The 13,739-nt window shown below is 46.8% G+C and overlaps 1 protein-coding gene across 2 annotated transcripts in view; it reads right to left on the bottom strand.

The window, feature by feature from the left end:
• Window positions 1-1,944: 1,944 nt before the first annotated feature.
• The window catches only part of MAGI3 (membrane associated guanylate kinase, WW and PDZ domain containing 3), a 119,175-nt gene continuing 107,380 nt past the window's right edge, over window positions 1,945-13,739 (bottom strand). The window contains exons 16-22 of one of the 2 annotated variants that reach the window (XM_081120983.1): window positions 11,582-11,767; window positions 9,907-10,009; window positions 9,273-9,384; window positions 8,589-8,732; window positions 6,020-6,158; window positions 5,239-5,329; window positions 1,945-4,694 (exon numbers count right to left, since the gene is read on the bottom strand). In XM_081120983.1, coding sequence (XP_080977109.1) covers window positions 5,280-5,329; window positions 6,020-6,158; window positions 8,589-8,732; window positions 9,273-9,384; window positions 9,907-10,009; window positions 11,582-11,767 — 734 coding nt within the window. In that variant the 3' untranslated portion in view covers window positions 1,945-4,694; window positions 5,239-5,279. The remainder of the gene's footprint in view (window positions 4,695-5,238; window positions 5,330-6,019; window positions 6,159-8,588; window positions 8,733-9,272; window positions 9,385-9,906; window positions 10,010-11,581; window positions 11,768-13,739) is intronic. The other variant, XM_081120982.1, reaches the window with a different exon arrangement.

Here is a 13,739-nt window from a genome sequence, read left to right as displayed (position 1 = left end):
TTAATGAAATTCAGTTTTGAAAGTTTTTAGATCTGCATACTCATAATGGACCAAATGGGCCTCACTTTCAAATATAATGTATGATTTGGGATTATCAAGAAGAAAGTTTACTAAACATAATCTCCTCTATACAGGTATTGACTAGTTTAGTCTTTTAAAGTAATCCTTTGCTCTTTGCAGTTACTGGTTCCCATTTGAATAGTGAAGTTTGAGTTTCACAAACGTGAAATACCTCCCCTGCTCTCCTGCAGCACGTCCTGGGCCTGTCAGCTGTGAGAAGGAATTACTCAAGGTAACAGATGGTTACTGTTTATTAAGGACATAATATGCCTCTTGATTTGTGTATCTGCTACTAGTTCTGCTTGACGTTGATGGAAGCACTGTAAGACAGACAGACTCCCATGGGTCTCTACAGGATTAGGCTAAATTAAGGCACCTGGCTATGTTTTTGTCTTTTAATGTGTGAGAAAGATTCAGAGCTGTCTCCAGTAGACAGAATTCCATTCTACATAAACCTTCATATTCCCTTCTTATACTTCTTAAGGTTCTCTTTGTATATCAACATCAAAAACAGATCCAAGTTAGTGGAATATCTTAAACCAATTCAGTCAACTAAAGCAGAGGTGACAGATTTCAAGTAATTATGGCATGATCTATACAAGTCATTGTATTGCTGATAACCCTTAATAGCATGACCAGTAGAGAACTGCCTAAATAAATACATCTTATTGTTTAAAAACACAGATAGTTCTTAGGCATGGGAGCATGCCATGGTGATGTATTCTTCAAATGTTTGTTTCAGATTGAAACATTGTGTTTTGTGGCTGGAGTCTGTGTTTATACCACGGTCTGTGATCACTGAACACTGTGGACCTAGCTTCTGCTAAACACATCTGTGTGGAAGTCATTAGTCAGATTGTCACTAAACTAAACTGAATACTCCTGGCTTTCTTTGAATGTTGGGCCTATTACACATAAAACCTATGTATCCACATGGTTAAAAGCATTTGGCTTTTTCTACATGAGAATATTTCTACATGAGAATATCGTACTATTAAATAGGAAGTAACCAAGATAGTCTCAGGTAGAAATAAACAGCCAACTGTCTTTCTACGTGCAGGACTTCTAAAATAGTTGACTCTGTCCCAAAGCTACCTGATCTGTAACATTTGATGTAAGTAGGTTAGAGAAGATAATGTTGTAAGAGCTGAGTCTAGTCTTTCTAGTGAGACAATGTAGTAGCATCCCAGAACTTTTTTTGCTCTCATGATCAGGAAGAATATGCATTAAAATAACAAAACTATTTTGTGGCCACTTTCTGGAGCCTGTGCTATGACACACACTCCATTGTGGCGCTTGGGCTTCATTCTTAGTGCTGAGTTCATGCAATGGTAGGAATTTATTTTTCCCCTTAAGGGTATTAAGTTAACCATGTCTTGAAATAGGTTTTCATTTAATCCTTGGCATATTCATACCAAGGATTAAATGAAATCAAGTCAGAACACTTCATTCTAAAGTAAGTGTCACCTATGAATGACTTAAAAATAATGTGCAACTTCATAGTCTGATGAAAATAAGAGTTTTGTGACCTTGTGGTAACTGGGCTTATATTACAGACTAGAGGTAGTGAATTTCCAGTAAGACAAGCCCTTCTTTCTCTCTGAGAGTATGAGAAAGGGTTTTTTCGGGCAGTAAATTAGTTATGCAAAGCTGTTTTCTTTACAATGAAAGGTATAAAATAGGCATAATATTAAGCTTGGAATTGGTTTGAGTATGTCTATGGCTATATAGGTGAGCAAGAGTTTTCTTGATTGTAGGACTGTGAGTGTTTGTTACTTGGAGGGACAAAACCTCTTTGAGTCAGACTACGATGAGAATCAGCTCCACAAATAGAAAGCCTAACAGTGAAATAAATGCAGGCGATGAATTGTTTTTTGTTTTTTTAATATCTATATAAAAAATAACGAGCGATTTACAGATCTCTTTCTCTAATCAGAGCCTCAGGTGTATATATAAAGGTACTGTACAATATATAAACATTTACAACCAGTACGTCCATATTTTGCTCAGCATTCCAAGGCCACATTGCTAAGTCAGCATATAATCAATACAGTGACAAGTTACTTAGGGAGGAAAGGGCCACATCGGACTGACAACATATGACACCCAGGTTATGTCACAGTTAACAATAAAAATAGGACTTTTTATCACTAATTGTGGACTAGAGGGAAAATAAATCATTTCTGTGGTACTAAACTCTTAGCATTTATCAGGCCTTCTAATTTTGCTCTATTAAAGTAGTTACAACAGGTGGGTAGGTGAGGGTCTGGTTAAAGGGCTTTCAACAGTCTCCCTCTGAGCATCTCTCACTACAGGGGCTGATTCGGTTCCAGGAAAGTTTCAGTCAGGCTGTGAGAGGGAGGGGCCTGGACATAATGTTTCACAAGATTAACCCAGGTGACAGGACAGTGAGTTCAAATCCTCCACCCAGGGTTTTATTCTGAGATGTTCCCCGATTTCTAGATGCTACTGAGTGCTGCCTCAGGGGACCGAGAAACCTGCTCTGTTTTGTGGAGTTGAAAACTGTCTCCACCTTCCAACAAACATCTTTCATTAGACTTGAAAAAAGAGCTCTGAGAACCTGCACAAGCTAAGCGGATGTTTGGGCTCCCTTTCTTGCTTTTCAACAAGAAAGTTAATATAGCTAAAGTAAGACCTACCGAGTACCGTCACCTGTTTTGTCCTAACCTGCCGAGCGGGTCCTACAGGTCCTGCTTCTAAACCTGGACTCGTCCAGCTGCTACCAGACACGCTGGGACTTCGGCTAGCAGCGGACTGTGAAACTAGTTACAGGGTTAAGTCCCTCTCACAATCTGAATACTAATGACTTAGGAGGTACAACCAAAATAGCCAGAAATATAGATTTGGTAGTTTCCTCCAAATAGCAACAGGCACTGTTTCCACATGAGGGGCTGTCTTGCGGTCGGGTGACAGCAGGGGGCAAACTCTTCAGGGCTTAAAGTACAAGGCCTTGCCTTTTGAGCATTCTGTTGTAACATCTTCCGTTATTTGGAATACCGTACCCAGCTGAATGCAATACAAAAACCTAAGACTGTCAGCACTTGACCACATTTGTTTCCTTTACAGTAGTGACATCTGAGTCGTAATTTGGGAGGTCATCTGTCACTGTCAGAAGAGGCAACTTCCACCTTTACGGATGAGTTAAGTCTTCTGCAGGGACTCAAATAGTCCTCTCTGTAAACATGCAACATGCTATCGAGGATATCGACTTCCAAGCCACCCTCGTTTTGTCTGCTGTGGAAGTGCCCGCGAGGATAAACTCCACGTCATACAGTGGAGAACTTGGCGAAGATATAAAGTGAGTTGTGACCACGTGGTTAGTATCAGCGGACGTTGTCGGTTCGGACACCATGAGGACGAGCGGGCGTGTCGGATGAGCGCAGAGGGCGGCCAGCCAGGGGATGGTGGCTCCTTAGCAGACCCAAAGGCCCTGCATGCGGCCTAGGTAACTTGACGGCCAAATCAAAACGTACGTACTTGTGTTTCAGGATTTCTGAGAAAATGACTTTTGGGGAAAACGCTGCTTTTTATAGTAAAGAAAGATTACAACTTGTTTTTGTTTTATGCTGAAGGTCACAGCCGTTTCTCGGCCACACTAGTCGTGCCCGTGGCTTTGCCGGCACTTGGCACCTTCCAGGGCCCAGGAGTGATGGGCGTCTTCCTGGCCGGAGAGCCGGGCTCGGGCCTGGGCCCACTGCCCCCTCGGCCCTTGTCGGCTGCTTCTCGCTCCTTTTCGTCGCCTTCTGTTTTGTTTAAAACTCGCTCTTCGGGGTCTGGCTTCAGCTTCCTTTCTGAGGTTCTGACGCTTTCCCCCGTCCTAGCTTTGCTAGAACTTGTTTCTCCTGCGGGGGCCCTGTTCCCTTTACTTTCAGATGCTCGACTTGCCACATTACTGGCCCTGGTGGACGGGGGCGGCTTGTCGCCCGTTCTCTTGCTTTGCTTCTCGGGGGACGCGGTTCTGTTTTTCCCAGGCTGACTCTGCTGCGTCTCTCTCCAGGCGCCACCCGATTTCTCTCGCTCGCTCTCGGGTAGCTGGGCTCCGGCACCGGGTCGCTCCCCGTTGCCCCCTGGCCGCTTCGGGCTCGACGAGCGCCCTCTGCCCCTTCGGGCCGGGTCCTGTCCGGCCGCTGACCTGGTGCTGCTCTGACCACTTTCACGCTCCCCTTTCCTGGGGCTGGGCGACCGATCCCTGGGTCTTCTCTTGGGGTCGCTTTTGAGGGGACTGGGGATCTTTTCAGAACGTTCCTCTCCATAGCGACTGGCTGACTTTCTGGGACTAGCAGACCTGTCTCTTTGGGTGACACCGTTTTCTACCTTTAAGAGGTTTTTCTTGTCCCTGTGCCCATGACTGGTGGGTGGGTCCCTCTTACTCATATTTTTCTGGAGCGGAGGCTGAAGCTTCAGGTCAGACTGGTTGAAAGTGCTTTTCTTCTCGGGTGCAGCGTCCCTGAGTCCTCCCGCCTTCTCCCACCTCTGCGCTCTCGTCAGAGAGTCTGCAGCTGCTGGCACGGGCGGCTCTTCAAACGTGAAAGCGGAGCGGGAAGGTGGGGCCAGTGGGGACTGTTCGTCATAAATCACGTTGGAAGATGAAGGATGAGGGACGTCCCAGTCGCCTACGGAGAGGGATGCGAATGGAGCAGTTAAACTTTAGAATTGTGAGGAGCAGTCAGTTTTGAACTTGGACTTATTTGAACTGTACTGACTGTTTAATTAGGAGCATCTTATAGTTTCTATGTTCAGGTTTCTCTATAAAGGCAGCTGTACATGGACAGCTTTATTTGTACATCAAGGGTGGGCTGTTTAAATAGAATATTTCCAATTACTTATGTATAATTAGTGAGGTAATATATGATGTGTAAATTCTTTATAAGTAGTAAAGCCCGATAAAAAACTTAAAATTAGACCAAATTGCCTGGTCCAAGAAGCTAACTAGCTTAGCTCTTATCAGTGAGTATAGCTTAAGGATACACCAGATCACTAACAAGGGAGACCAAAGTGTGGCTCGTGGGCATTTGTAAGTTTCCTGCATTAAGCTGTCAAACTTAACGTCAAAGGGAAACTGAAAAGTGCAGAAGATAGAATGAGATGTATTTAACAGCATCATTTTCAATTAAAAAGAAAACGGAGGGAAGGGATCGACAAGACATGCAGATTTACCAAGTCTTTTTAAGGAAAGACCAAGAAAAGCCCTGAAAGCCTTAATGCTGCTCAGGTGTCACGTAGGAGCACAGACCGGAGGGAGCCAAACCTGAAGGAGGAAGAGAAAACGCCTAGGACTGTGTGGACACGGCACAGTGCGGTTAGCAAGGGCATCCGGGCGCGGTTTACAGCAGGGGGAAGGCAACAGTCAGAGGGCCGCAGGCTGGGGGCTGCGGGAGGCTCTGGCCACACTGCCCCGGGGGGCTCTCAGTGGGGGCCTCGCTTCCAGACCAGCACACGCCATTTAGAAACAGTGGCGCCCAACGCTGTGGTATTTCAGGAACACAGTGGGACCAAGCAAGTCTAAGATCAGTACAGACAAGGCACCGCCTTCTCCCCAGGCAGGACGAGCGGCCTGTTTCTGACCAGTGACCCTACGAGTCTCAAGTTCTCGTGCTGCTCATTAGAGGAGCTGTTCTCACACTACGAAATGCACAACATCTGAAGAGACTGCCAAGGTTTTTCATGCCATTTAAACCACATGCCTCTAATGTCCTTGTTTTTTACAGGCACGTCTATCTCTTTTCTGTTGAAATTAGCTTAACATTCCATTCCAGCACAAGGCCTGCCTAGAGCCACTTATTTGGTAAGGACTATGCTGTGTAACTAGCTTTAGATGAGTCTGGTGTTCACCGCTGACTTAGTAAAACAGCCCCTCCAAATAGGTGTCCTTTGCCTCCCACTGCCCCCTCCCTAACAGTCAGCAACTTTCCAGCCGCAGGTGCGCCGCCTTACTTACCGTGGTCAGGGATCAGGCCCGTCCCCGGCCTCAAGAGCAGGAGCACTTTATTCCCACCGGCCTGAATGAGCTCGATGGCGCGCGTATGGGTGATGCCTTGTGTAGGTTCTCCATTGATTTCAACAATCTGGTCACCAACCTAGACGGAACAATAGGAAGCTACGCATCTTTCGTCAGCTTTGCTTCTGTCACCTCTAGAGCAGCTCACCTTGCCCAGCGCCTCTTTCCTTTATAAAATATTTAACCTGTACACAGTGCTAGAGGGTGGGGAGTGGACAGATGGGAGCAATAGGAACAGAAAATGTTTAGTTTTATTTATTGTATAAAAATCCCCAATGGGAGAGTTTTATAGGACTAGTAAGAGGGATTTGGGCATCTTGAAATCAAGAACCAAATGAAATAGTCATAGATTAGCACTCTGAAAAAATATGAATACTTATTTAAGTCCAATAACTGGCTCATACTTTGTTACTTTAGTGTAAAAAAACAAACATTAAAAAAGGAGGGATTAGACTAAGACGGCTCAGCACCACTGATACTTTTTAGAAATGTTACCTGTTATTTAAAGGAAAAATACGCATGAGTCAAGTAGAACTTCTGCAAAGGGCCTGATTAAAGATAGTGATGGTAGTGATTTTATTCCAGATTTGAAAATACATTTCAAGGTGACAAGCAACTGAAGGGTACTGGCTTCAAAACAAAACTGAACAATGGAAAATTACTGAAATTCCAAAAAGCAATTCAAATATTTGTTGAGAGCTAAAACCATCCAGAAGTAACAGCAGAATAGGACTCGATAACTATTCAGTGAAGGTTGGTGGGCCCACTGTGTCCACCACAGAGCACAGGGGCTTGGGCGCGCTGTGTTGCATACTTATGAAAAAAAAAATGTAGAAATGGTGGCTATCAGAAATAAGATCAATGGATTTAACATACAAAATGGAAAAGGAATCTATAAAAACCACCAAAGTAAGATAACAGAATGGAGAAAAGTAATAAACATTGATTTTTAAAAAGTCTTTATATCCAGAATATATAAGTGAAACAAAACTCAATACCCAGATTTCCTTTAATAAGCAACTGAAGAAAAATTTTCATGGGGAAATATAGATGACAAATTAGCACTAGATATATAATCCTGCTGATTAGAGAAAAGAAAGTATTTGAAGCATGCTTTTGGTATATTTTGTAAAACATGATGTTACAATTTCAATCACACTCTGGCTTAGATTCACTGTCCAAACCTGCATATTTCTTATTGCTTTAGCACAACAAATAAATTATAATAAAACTTGCAATTGAACAATTTGCCACCAGGTGTCATTTTTGTTTAAAGCTAAATTGGGGGATGAGCGAGCCAGGGCTTTAAGATTTGTGGCAGATTAGCTTTGTATAGACCAGCACAGGGCCTAAGACAGAAAACGGCACCTCTGAGGGAAATGGAGACTTTCTTTGATAATAAAAAAAATAGGGAATACATCTTTCGGTAAACAGAACAAATTCACATTTAGGTTTGTATAACTGAAAAACAAAACGGGGGGACAGAAGAGAGGAGAGAGATGGAGGGAAACATGAGACTAGGAGAACTGAAGGGACAGAGAAATTAGGCTCCTTTTTAAACACCACCTTTAAGGCAGTCTCACAGTTTTAAAAACATCCACTAAACATGTTACAAAATAGTATTTCCAACACATTGTTCACGTTACCTCGTAACGTGCAGAGCCCACATGCCTCCCTAAAGAATCAGATGCCAGTGGACACAGCGGAGCCTGACCAGAAAAGCACACACACTTCAGAGGGCTACAGCCCTGGGTCACACCACGGCTGCCACTGGCTGTGTGCACCCAGCAAGTGGCAGTCTCCCCGAGCCTCGGTTTAAATCTGTAAGTTTCTGCGGGACCAACACTAACATACGTGAGAACGCGTTGCCTGGAAGAGGGCGGGCGCACTCCTGATGTTTTCCAAGCCTGACTGTTCCACGTTAAATACTGACGTCTGATGCTCCTCAAGATGGGCCTTTTCCACGCAGCTGATTCCGCATTAGCTTTGCTCAGGGCCTCATTTCCCCCTCTCAGTTTTAAGCAGATTGGAGGATCAGCCCAAGATCACTGACGTGACAGATCCTCTCAATGACAACACCTTCCCATCTATCGCGAGTTAACACTTTCTTGTTTTAGTCAATTACATTGCTTGCTAATTGCCTCCTATAGCCCAAGTCCTGCCTACCCACTGATAAGTTCTGGGAGCTCATCTTAAATATTAAAAACAATTCATTAGCTAGAAGCATCGTCGTCTATTCTGTTCTTCCAGCGAACACCCACAGAGCGCCTGCTCTGAATATTCAAGGCACCACATCGGGTGCTGAAGACACTGGAACGACGGCACAGAACACAATACAGACCAGAGACCTGAGGGTTAGAAAGGAACTGGCAGTGCCGGCCTCTCGGGTCTCAGCGACGCAAGGCCTTGCTGCTTAGATGCCAGAGCCGCCTCACTCCCTTTGATCACTATTTTCAGAAGTTTCCAGCCTGGAGCCAAAGCCAGAAGGGGAAGAGAGCAGCCGACTCACGTGAATCCTGCCGTCCTTGAGGGCGGGCCCGTCCTCGGCCAGGCGCAGGATGAAGAGCCCCATGTTGTACTCCTTCCCCCCGCGCAGGCTGAACCCGAAGCCGCGGGGGCCCCGCTCCAGCTCCACCGGGTAGCAGCCCAGGCTCTGCAGAGAAGCGAGAAAATAAGGTCCCACAGCTACTGTCCCCGCGGCCTGAGAAAGCTGCCTTTGTAGCTGGGGGATACGATTCATCCTCAGTGTGCATGTGTATATCCTAAGTGGGGGGTGGATGTTCTAGGCGAAGGGCTACACGATTTTTACAAATGCCGCCAAAATCTCTGGATTACACGTCTCCCCCAATAGTTGGTAAATGCGCAGTGGAACAATCAGAACAGAATTTTGGGGTGTGCCTCCTTTAAGTAGATTTGACTAATTTTCCTGAAAGAAAAAACCCAAAGTCTTCTCTGATGAACTTGAGCACTGCTCTTTCTAAACACTCTACCAGGGTTCAAATCTCCCCACCTGCTGGGCAAGCTTTTCTTTCACTCTCCATTCTCTCCCAGAAGCTAACAGAACGCCACACACAGTAGGTCATCAAGAATGATTGATTTGAGGAACAAGTTGATCTGATGTGCAGTAAAAATTCACCCATGTCAGTGGCTCACCAAATGACGTGACAGTCTGCATCTGGGGGGGCACCTGTACCTGGTTGTGCCGACTGCCCACAATGGAGATCACGGCCGTGTCGGGCTGCGCCAGGTGCTTGTGGTCCGACCACGAGTGTCTGTACGAAGTGGACGTGTCTTTCCCGATCTCACTATAGGAGAGAAACGAAGGCACCCTCGGAACTGAGCAAATGAAAATGGGCTACAAGTAAAGCAGGTTCCTTTCCTTTCCCTTTCCTCCCAGTCGGCTCTCCCGCAGCTCTGCGCAGGGCGGGCTATGCTCGATTTCTAACAATCTGGCTTCTGTTTATGGCCAATATTTTCAATAGAACAGGAAATAGGCACAAACACTGCCCTGCCCAGCTCGCCTGAGGAGACAGCCATCTTGGTGGGACTGGGGCTTCCCTCCCAAAAGCAGGAGCCAGAGTAGCAGAGCCAATGGCACTGGGGCTTCTTTCTAGTCCCCACCTGTTGGGCATGACTGGGTAGTTAGGCTGCGCCGGGGGACGGATGGAGGGCGCGGAGGGGACAGGGAAAGTGCCTGAAGGTGGAGAATGCACTAGTTCCCATTCTGACCTCCCCAGCTGGCCTCTGATCACTGTGGGGCGGGGGTGGGGGTGAGAAGTGGGGAGATGAGCAGAGAAAAACACCCAAACTGAGAAGAGCAGCCTCACCTGTCCCCAGGTGTGTGGTTGGCCTGCGACTGTCCCATGGGCCTGTGCTGCAGGGCTGGGCTTTGCCTGGCTGAGTTTGTTCCTGATGGTGGACCATGATGCTCTGTTCAAATGAGAAAGCAGTAGAAATAAGAATGTACCTAAAAACGTGAAGGCAAAGTGCGTCTATGAAAACGAGACAAATGTTTGCTGCTTTCCAGACTCGAGGGACTTCAGTGCGGACAGCGCTGCCCTCAGCTTCCTCAGCTGCCTGGACGTGGACCACTGCCCCCTGTTCCCACTCTTCATTAATGTTGATGTTTAAAGAGAGCGGGAGTCATGCTCTTACTCCACACACTCGCCCTCTTTGGCCTCTGTTTGGATCCCATTGAACAGGAAAATCAGAAACCAACACACTCAAGAGTAACATGGTGAGGACAGAGCTCCGGGAACTACCTGTAGCCTCTTCGTTCTGTGGGTTCCCAGAGCACACTCCCCACAGCTGTAAACCCCTAGGTGACCAAGATGGGTCTCCGGGACGCTGGGACAGAGCCCGTCTGCCAGCTCCGCAGTCTCAGCCTGTGTCCTTCACACGGGAGCAGCTACCTTGCCCGCTGCTGGGTACCAACGACTCACAAAATCTGATATTAGACCAGTATATATAAAATCTGACTTTATATGTACACACATGTAATGTTTTTGGTATCATAGCCTTGTGTGCTTTTTAAGATTCACCTGTGTTGCTGGGTGAACATAATCGACTGTTTTTCACTGCTTGGCAGTTTTTTGATGATTCTATTTACCACATATTACCTGTCCCCCCAGCCACACTGTCTCCAGCTCCACATTGTCACAAACTGTCCTGATGCACCCTTATTCAATTACTCATTCACTTGTTCCTTCATTCAAAAAACATTAACTGAGCACCTACTAAGCATCATAGGCAATTGGTAATATTTTGTCTTCAACAAGCAGATCATCTCTCTTTAAAGCAAGATAGTTACATAAGAACAATGCTCACTGAACTGCAGAGGTAAGGAGAACTGTGGGGTTTAGGGGGAGGCACCCTAAATGAGGCCTAGCTCAGGAGAGGTTTGGGGAGAACATGGAGGCAAACTTAATGCCGTATACGACATTAATAGGCAAGACCGACCCTTCCTAATTCTGTGTCGGGCTCCTCATTAGCTCTACAAAACCAGGAGAGAGGAGATGGCCGTGATGTGATTCATAAACAGGAGGATTCTATTCAAAATGGTGCCTAATGAGAAATTCTCCATCAAAAGGCAGCCCTAAAGCAAAGCGGGACACTACGTGCGCCTCACGCCCTAGTTACTGGCCACTCCTGCAAACTCCCCATTCGTAGGGCAGCTGCCTCCCAGGGAGGCCCACGAGGCCCGGGGGACACGGAGGGCTCTCTGTGCCTCCCTGAACTCCCCAGAGGACTTCCACGCAGGCAGAGACTGAAGACGTTGTTTTAATGGCCACCACTCCCTAGCCAGGTTATGCTTCCTGAGCTGCTGACACTTTACAATAAACTTTTTATTCATTAAATGGAAAAGGCAAACAATGAGACTCCAGGACACGTAAATGGCTCTGTCACCCCGCGATTCTGGCGATGCTGGAGAAAGCCACTGCCTCTTGCAGGTCCCCCGGGCATCTAGGTCTGCTGCCTTAGGTCAGTGGGTGGGTCCCTTACCTTCGTCGGCGACGACGGTCAGGGTGACAGTGGCGCCGGCGTCCTTGATCAGCTGGACGATGCTGTCGTGGGACAGCTCCACGATGGGCTGCCCGTTCACCGCCGAGATGTGGTCCCCGACCTTCAGCTTCCCACAGCGGTCGGCCGGACTTCCTTCTATGACTCGGCCAATTTTATGAGGAATAACTGTAAGAAAAACCCCAGGTTTTTCAATTATTTAAGATTATCTGTCAGTGTTGGATTTATCATCATCATTTAAAAATTCAACACAACATCAAAGAAAATTCTTTAAAAATACAGCAAAAGGCCACGTGTGAGCACCCCGTCCAAGTGGTGCTCACGTCACCTCCCGCTCTTCGCCCGCGTGCGGGCCCTGCAGAGCTGCACATAAACCTCGTCACTGTTTTCAATTCGCCGGAAACCTTTCTCCAGTTTTTATGCTGTCCTAATAATCCTGTTTAAAGACGACCGACCTCACTGGTCCTGGGGAGAGCATCTCACTAACTCGGCTGTTTCTTGTCTGTCGGCCATTGGGGCTGCATCACATTTTGGGCCAGTTTAGAAACGGCTGCAATGAGACCGTCTCTGGTTCTGTCCAAGGGGCATTTGTAAATAAGTGCGGTTCAAACTTGAGTTCAGGACTCAGAAGTTCTTGGTTAGAAATCCAGCTACAGTCAAATGAATCGTACTTAGTTCTAGACCAAATTAATTCCCTTTATTTAGGCCCTTAGATCTTTTTAAAATTAGGAAAACTGAGTGGAATTCGGACATTAATAATTAATAATGTTGACATTATTTGGCTCGTGGATAAAATCCTTCCCTGATGGCACGAAGCTGAGCCCACGCCCTCTGCACACTCTGCAGACCCATCACGATCCCCTGGCTCACAGAGCTGACGGCTTTCCCGGTACCTGTTCAGACGCCTGCCTGTTACTCTGGCTCAGAACAAGTTCTCAGATACTCAGGAGCCTCGTCCGAGCATCTTTCACCTTTGATCAGGGCCATTTGTATTAAGACACAGATGTTCCTTCTATGTTCTCAGAGAATTTCCTTCGAGCTCAGTGAACTTGTCAGGCACTGGGCTCTGCTGACTACTGACTGCTATGAAAAGGGACAATTAATATGTTTAAATGGCACTGGGATCATGCTTAATTCCCACAGTAAAACAGGCTCCTTGCTAAGTGTTTCTGAGTCCTATCTGGTGTCTATTAGGGACACTTTCATAGACCTCCGTTGGAACTGGAAGTTGTTGTTGGCCGAAATCTCTGTCCCCGCAGACCCTGCTGTTCCTCGGCTCCTACTGGATTACACGGCAGATTTTATCTTAAAGCGGAGGAAGTCAGTGTTGGAAGCCGGGCCTTTTGGCCTGAATTATCTCAAGCACTTATGATGCCGTTTTCCTTACAAACAAAGTCACTAGGAAAGTGGCAGGAGCAGGGCCATGTCCTGTGTGCCAGGTGGGAGCTGACTCACTGGTGACACAGCAGGTGGCCTACCAGAAACCCGGTGACTCACATGGTGGCCCTGTGGTGACTCTCCAAATTGGTCCTCAGTTCCTCTCCTCAGGAAGATTTGCTCATACATAGTGCTCACCCTAGATCCCCCGAGAAGAAAATTACTCAGCTCCTTGGCCACTGGAAGGGGCTGCTCAGACTTGGGAAAGCATCAGACAGAACTGATCTCTGGAGGCCCGTGGTTCCTCTCTCGTCAGGCAGATTTGGGGACAGGACTTCCTGGAGGGTCAGTTGTCTGGGCAAGGGATGGTGAAAGCAGTCGGGCTGTCCTTGTCTTGGCACCATTAGCAGTAGCGCCAAGATGGTTAGACACACAAATAGACCAGAAGAAAGACAGCTTCTGCCCTAGCCTGTGTGGCTCAGTGGTTAGAACACGACCTGCACACTGAAGGGTGGTGGGTTCCATTCCCGGTCAAGGGCATGGACCTGGGTTGCAGGTTCGATCTCCAGCCCCAGTTGGGGTGCATGCGGGAGGCAACCAATAGATGTGCCTCACATCAATGTTTCTCCCCCCCTCCTACCTTCCGCGCTCTCTAAAAATTAATGGGAAAACTATCCTCAGGTGAAGATTAAAATAAAAGAAAGCAAGCTTCTGAACACTCTCGGAGTGGGCTGGGGTTTTCAAGGTCACCCCTTCGAGTACG

Source organism: Miniopterus schreibersii, assembly GCF_964146895.1.
Source record: "Miniopterus schreibersii genome assembly, chromosome: 19".
Classification (NCBI taxonomy): Eukaryota; Metazoa; Chordata; class Mammalia; order Chiroptera; family Miniopteridae; genus Miniopterus; species Miniopterus schreibersii.
Note: the sequence above shows the minus strand (reverse complement) of the source record. Positions and strands in the feature narration are given on the sequence as shown.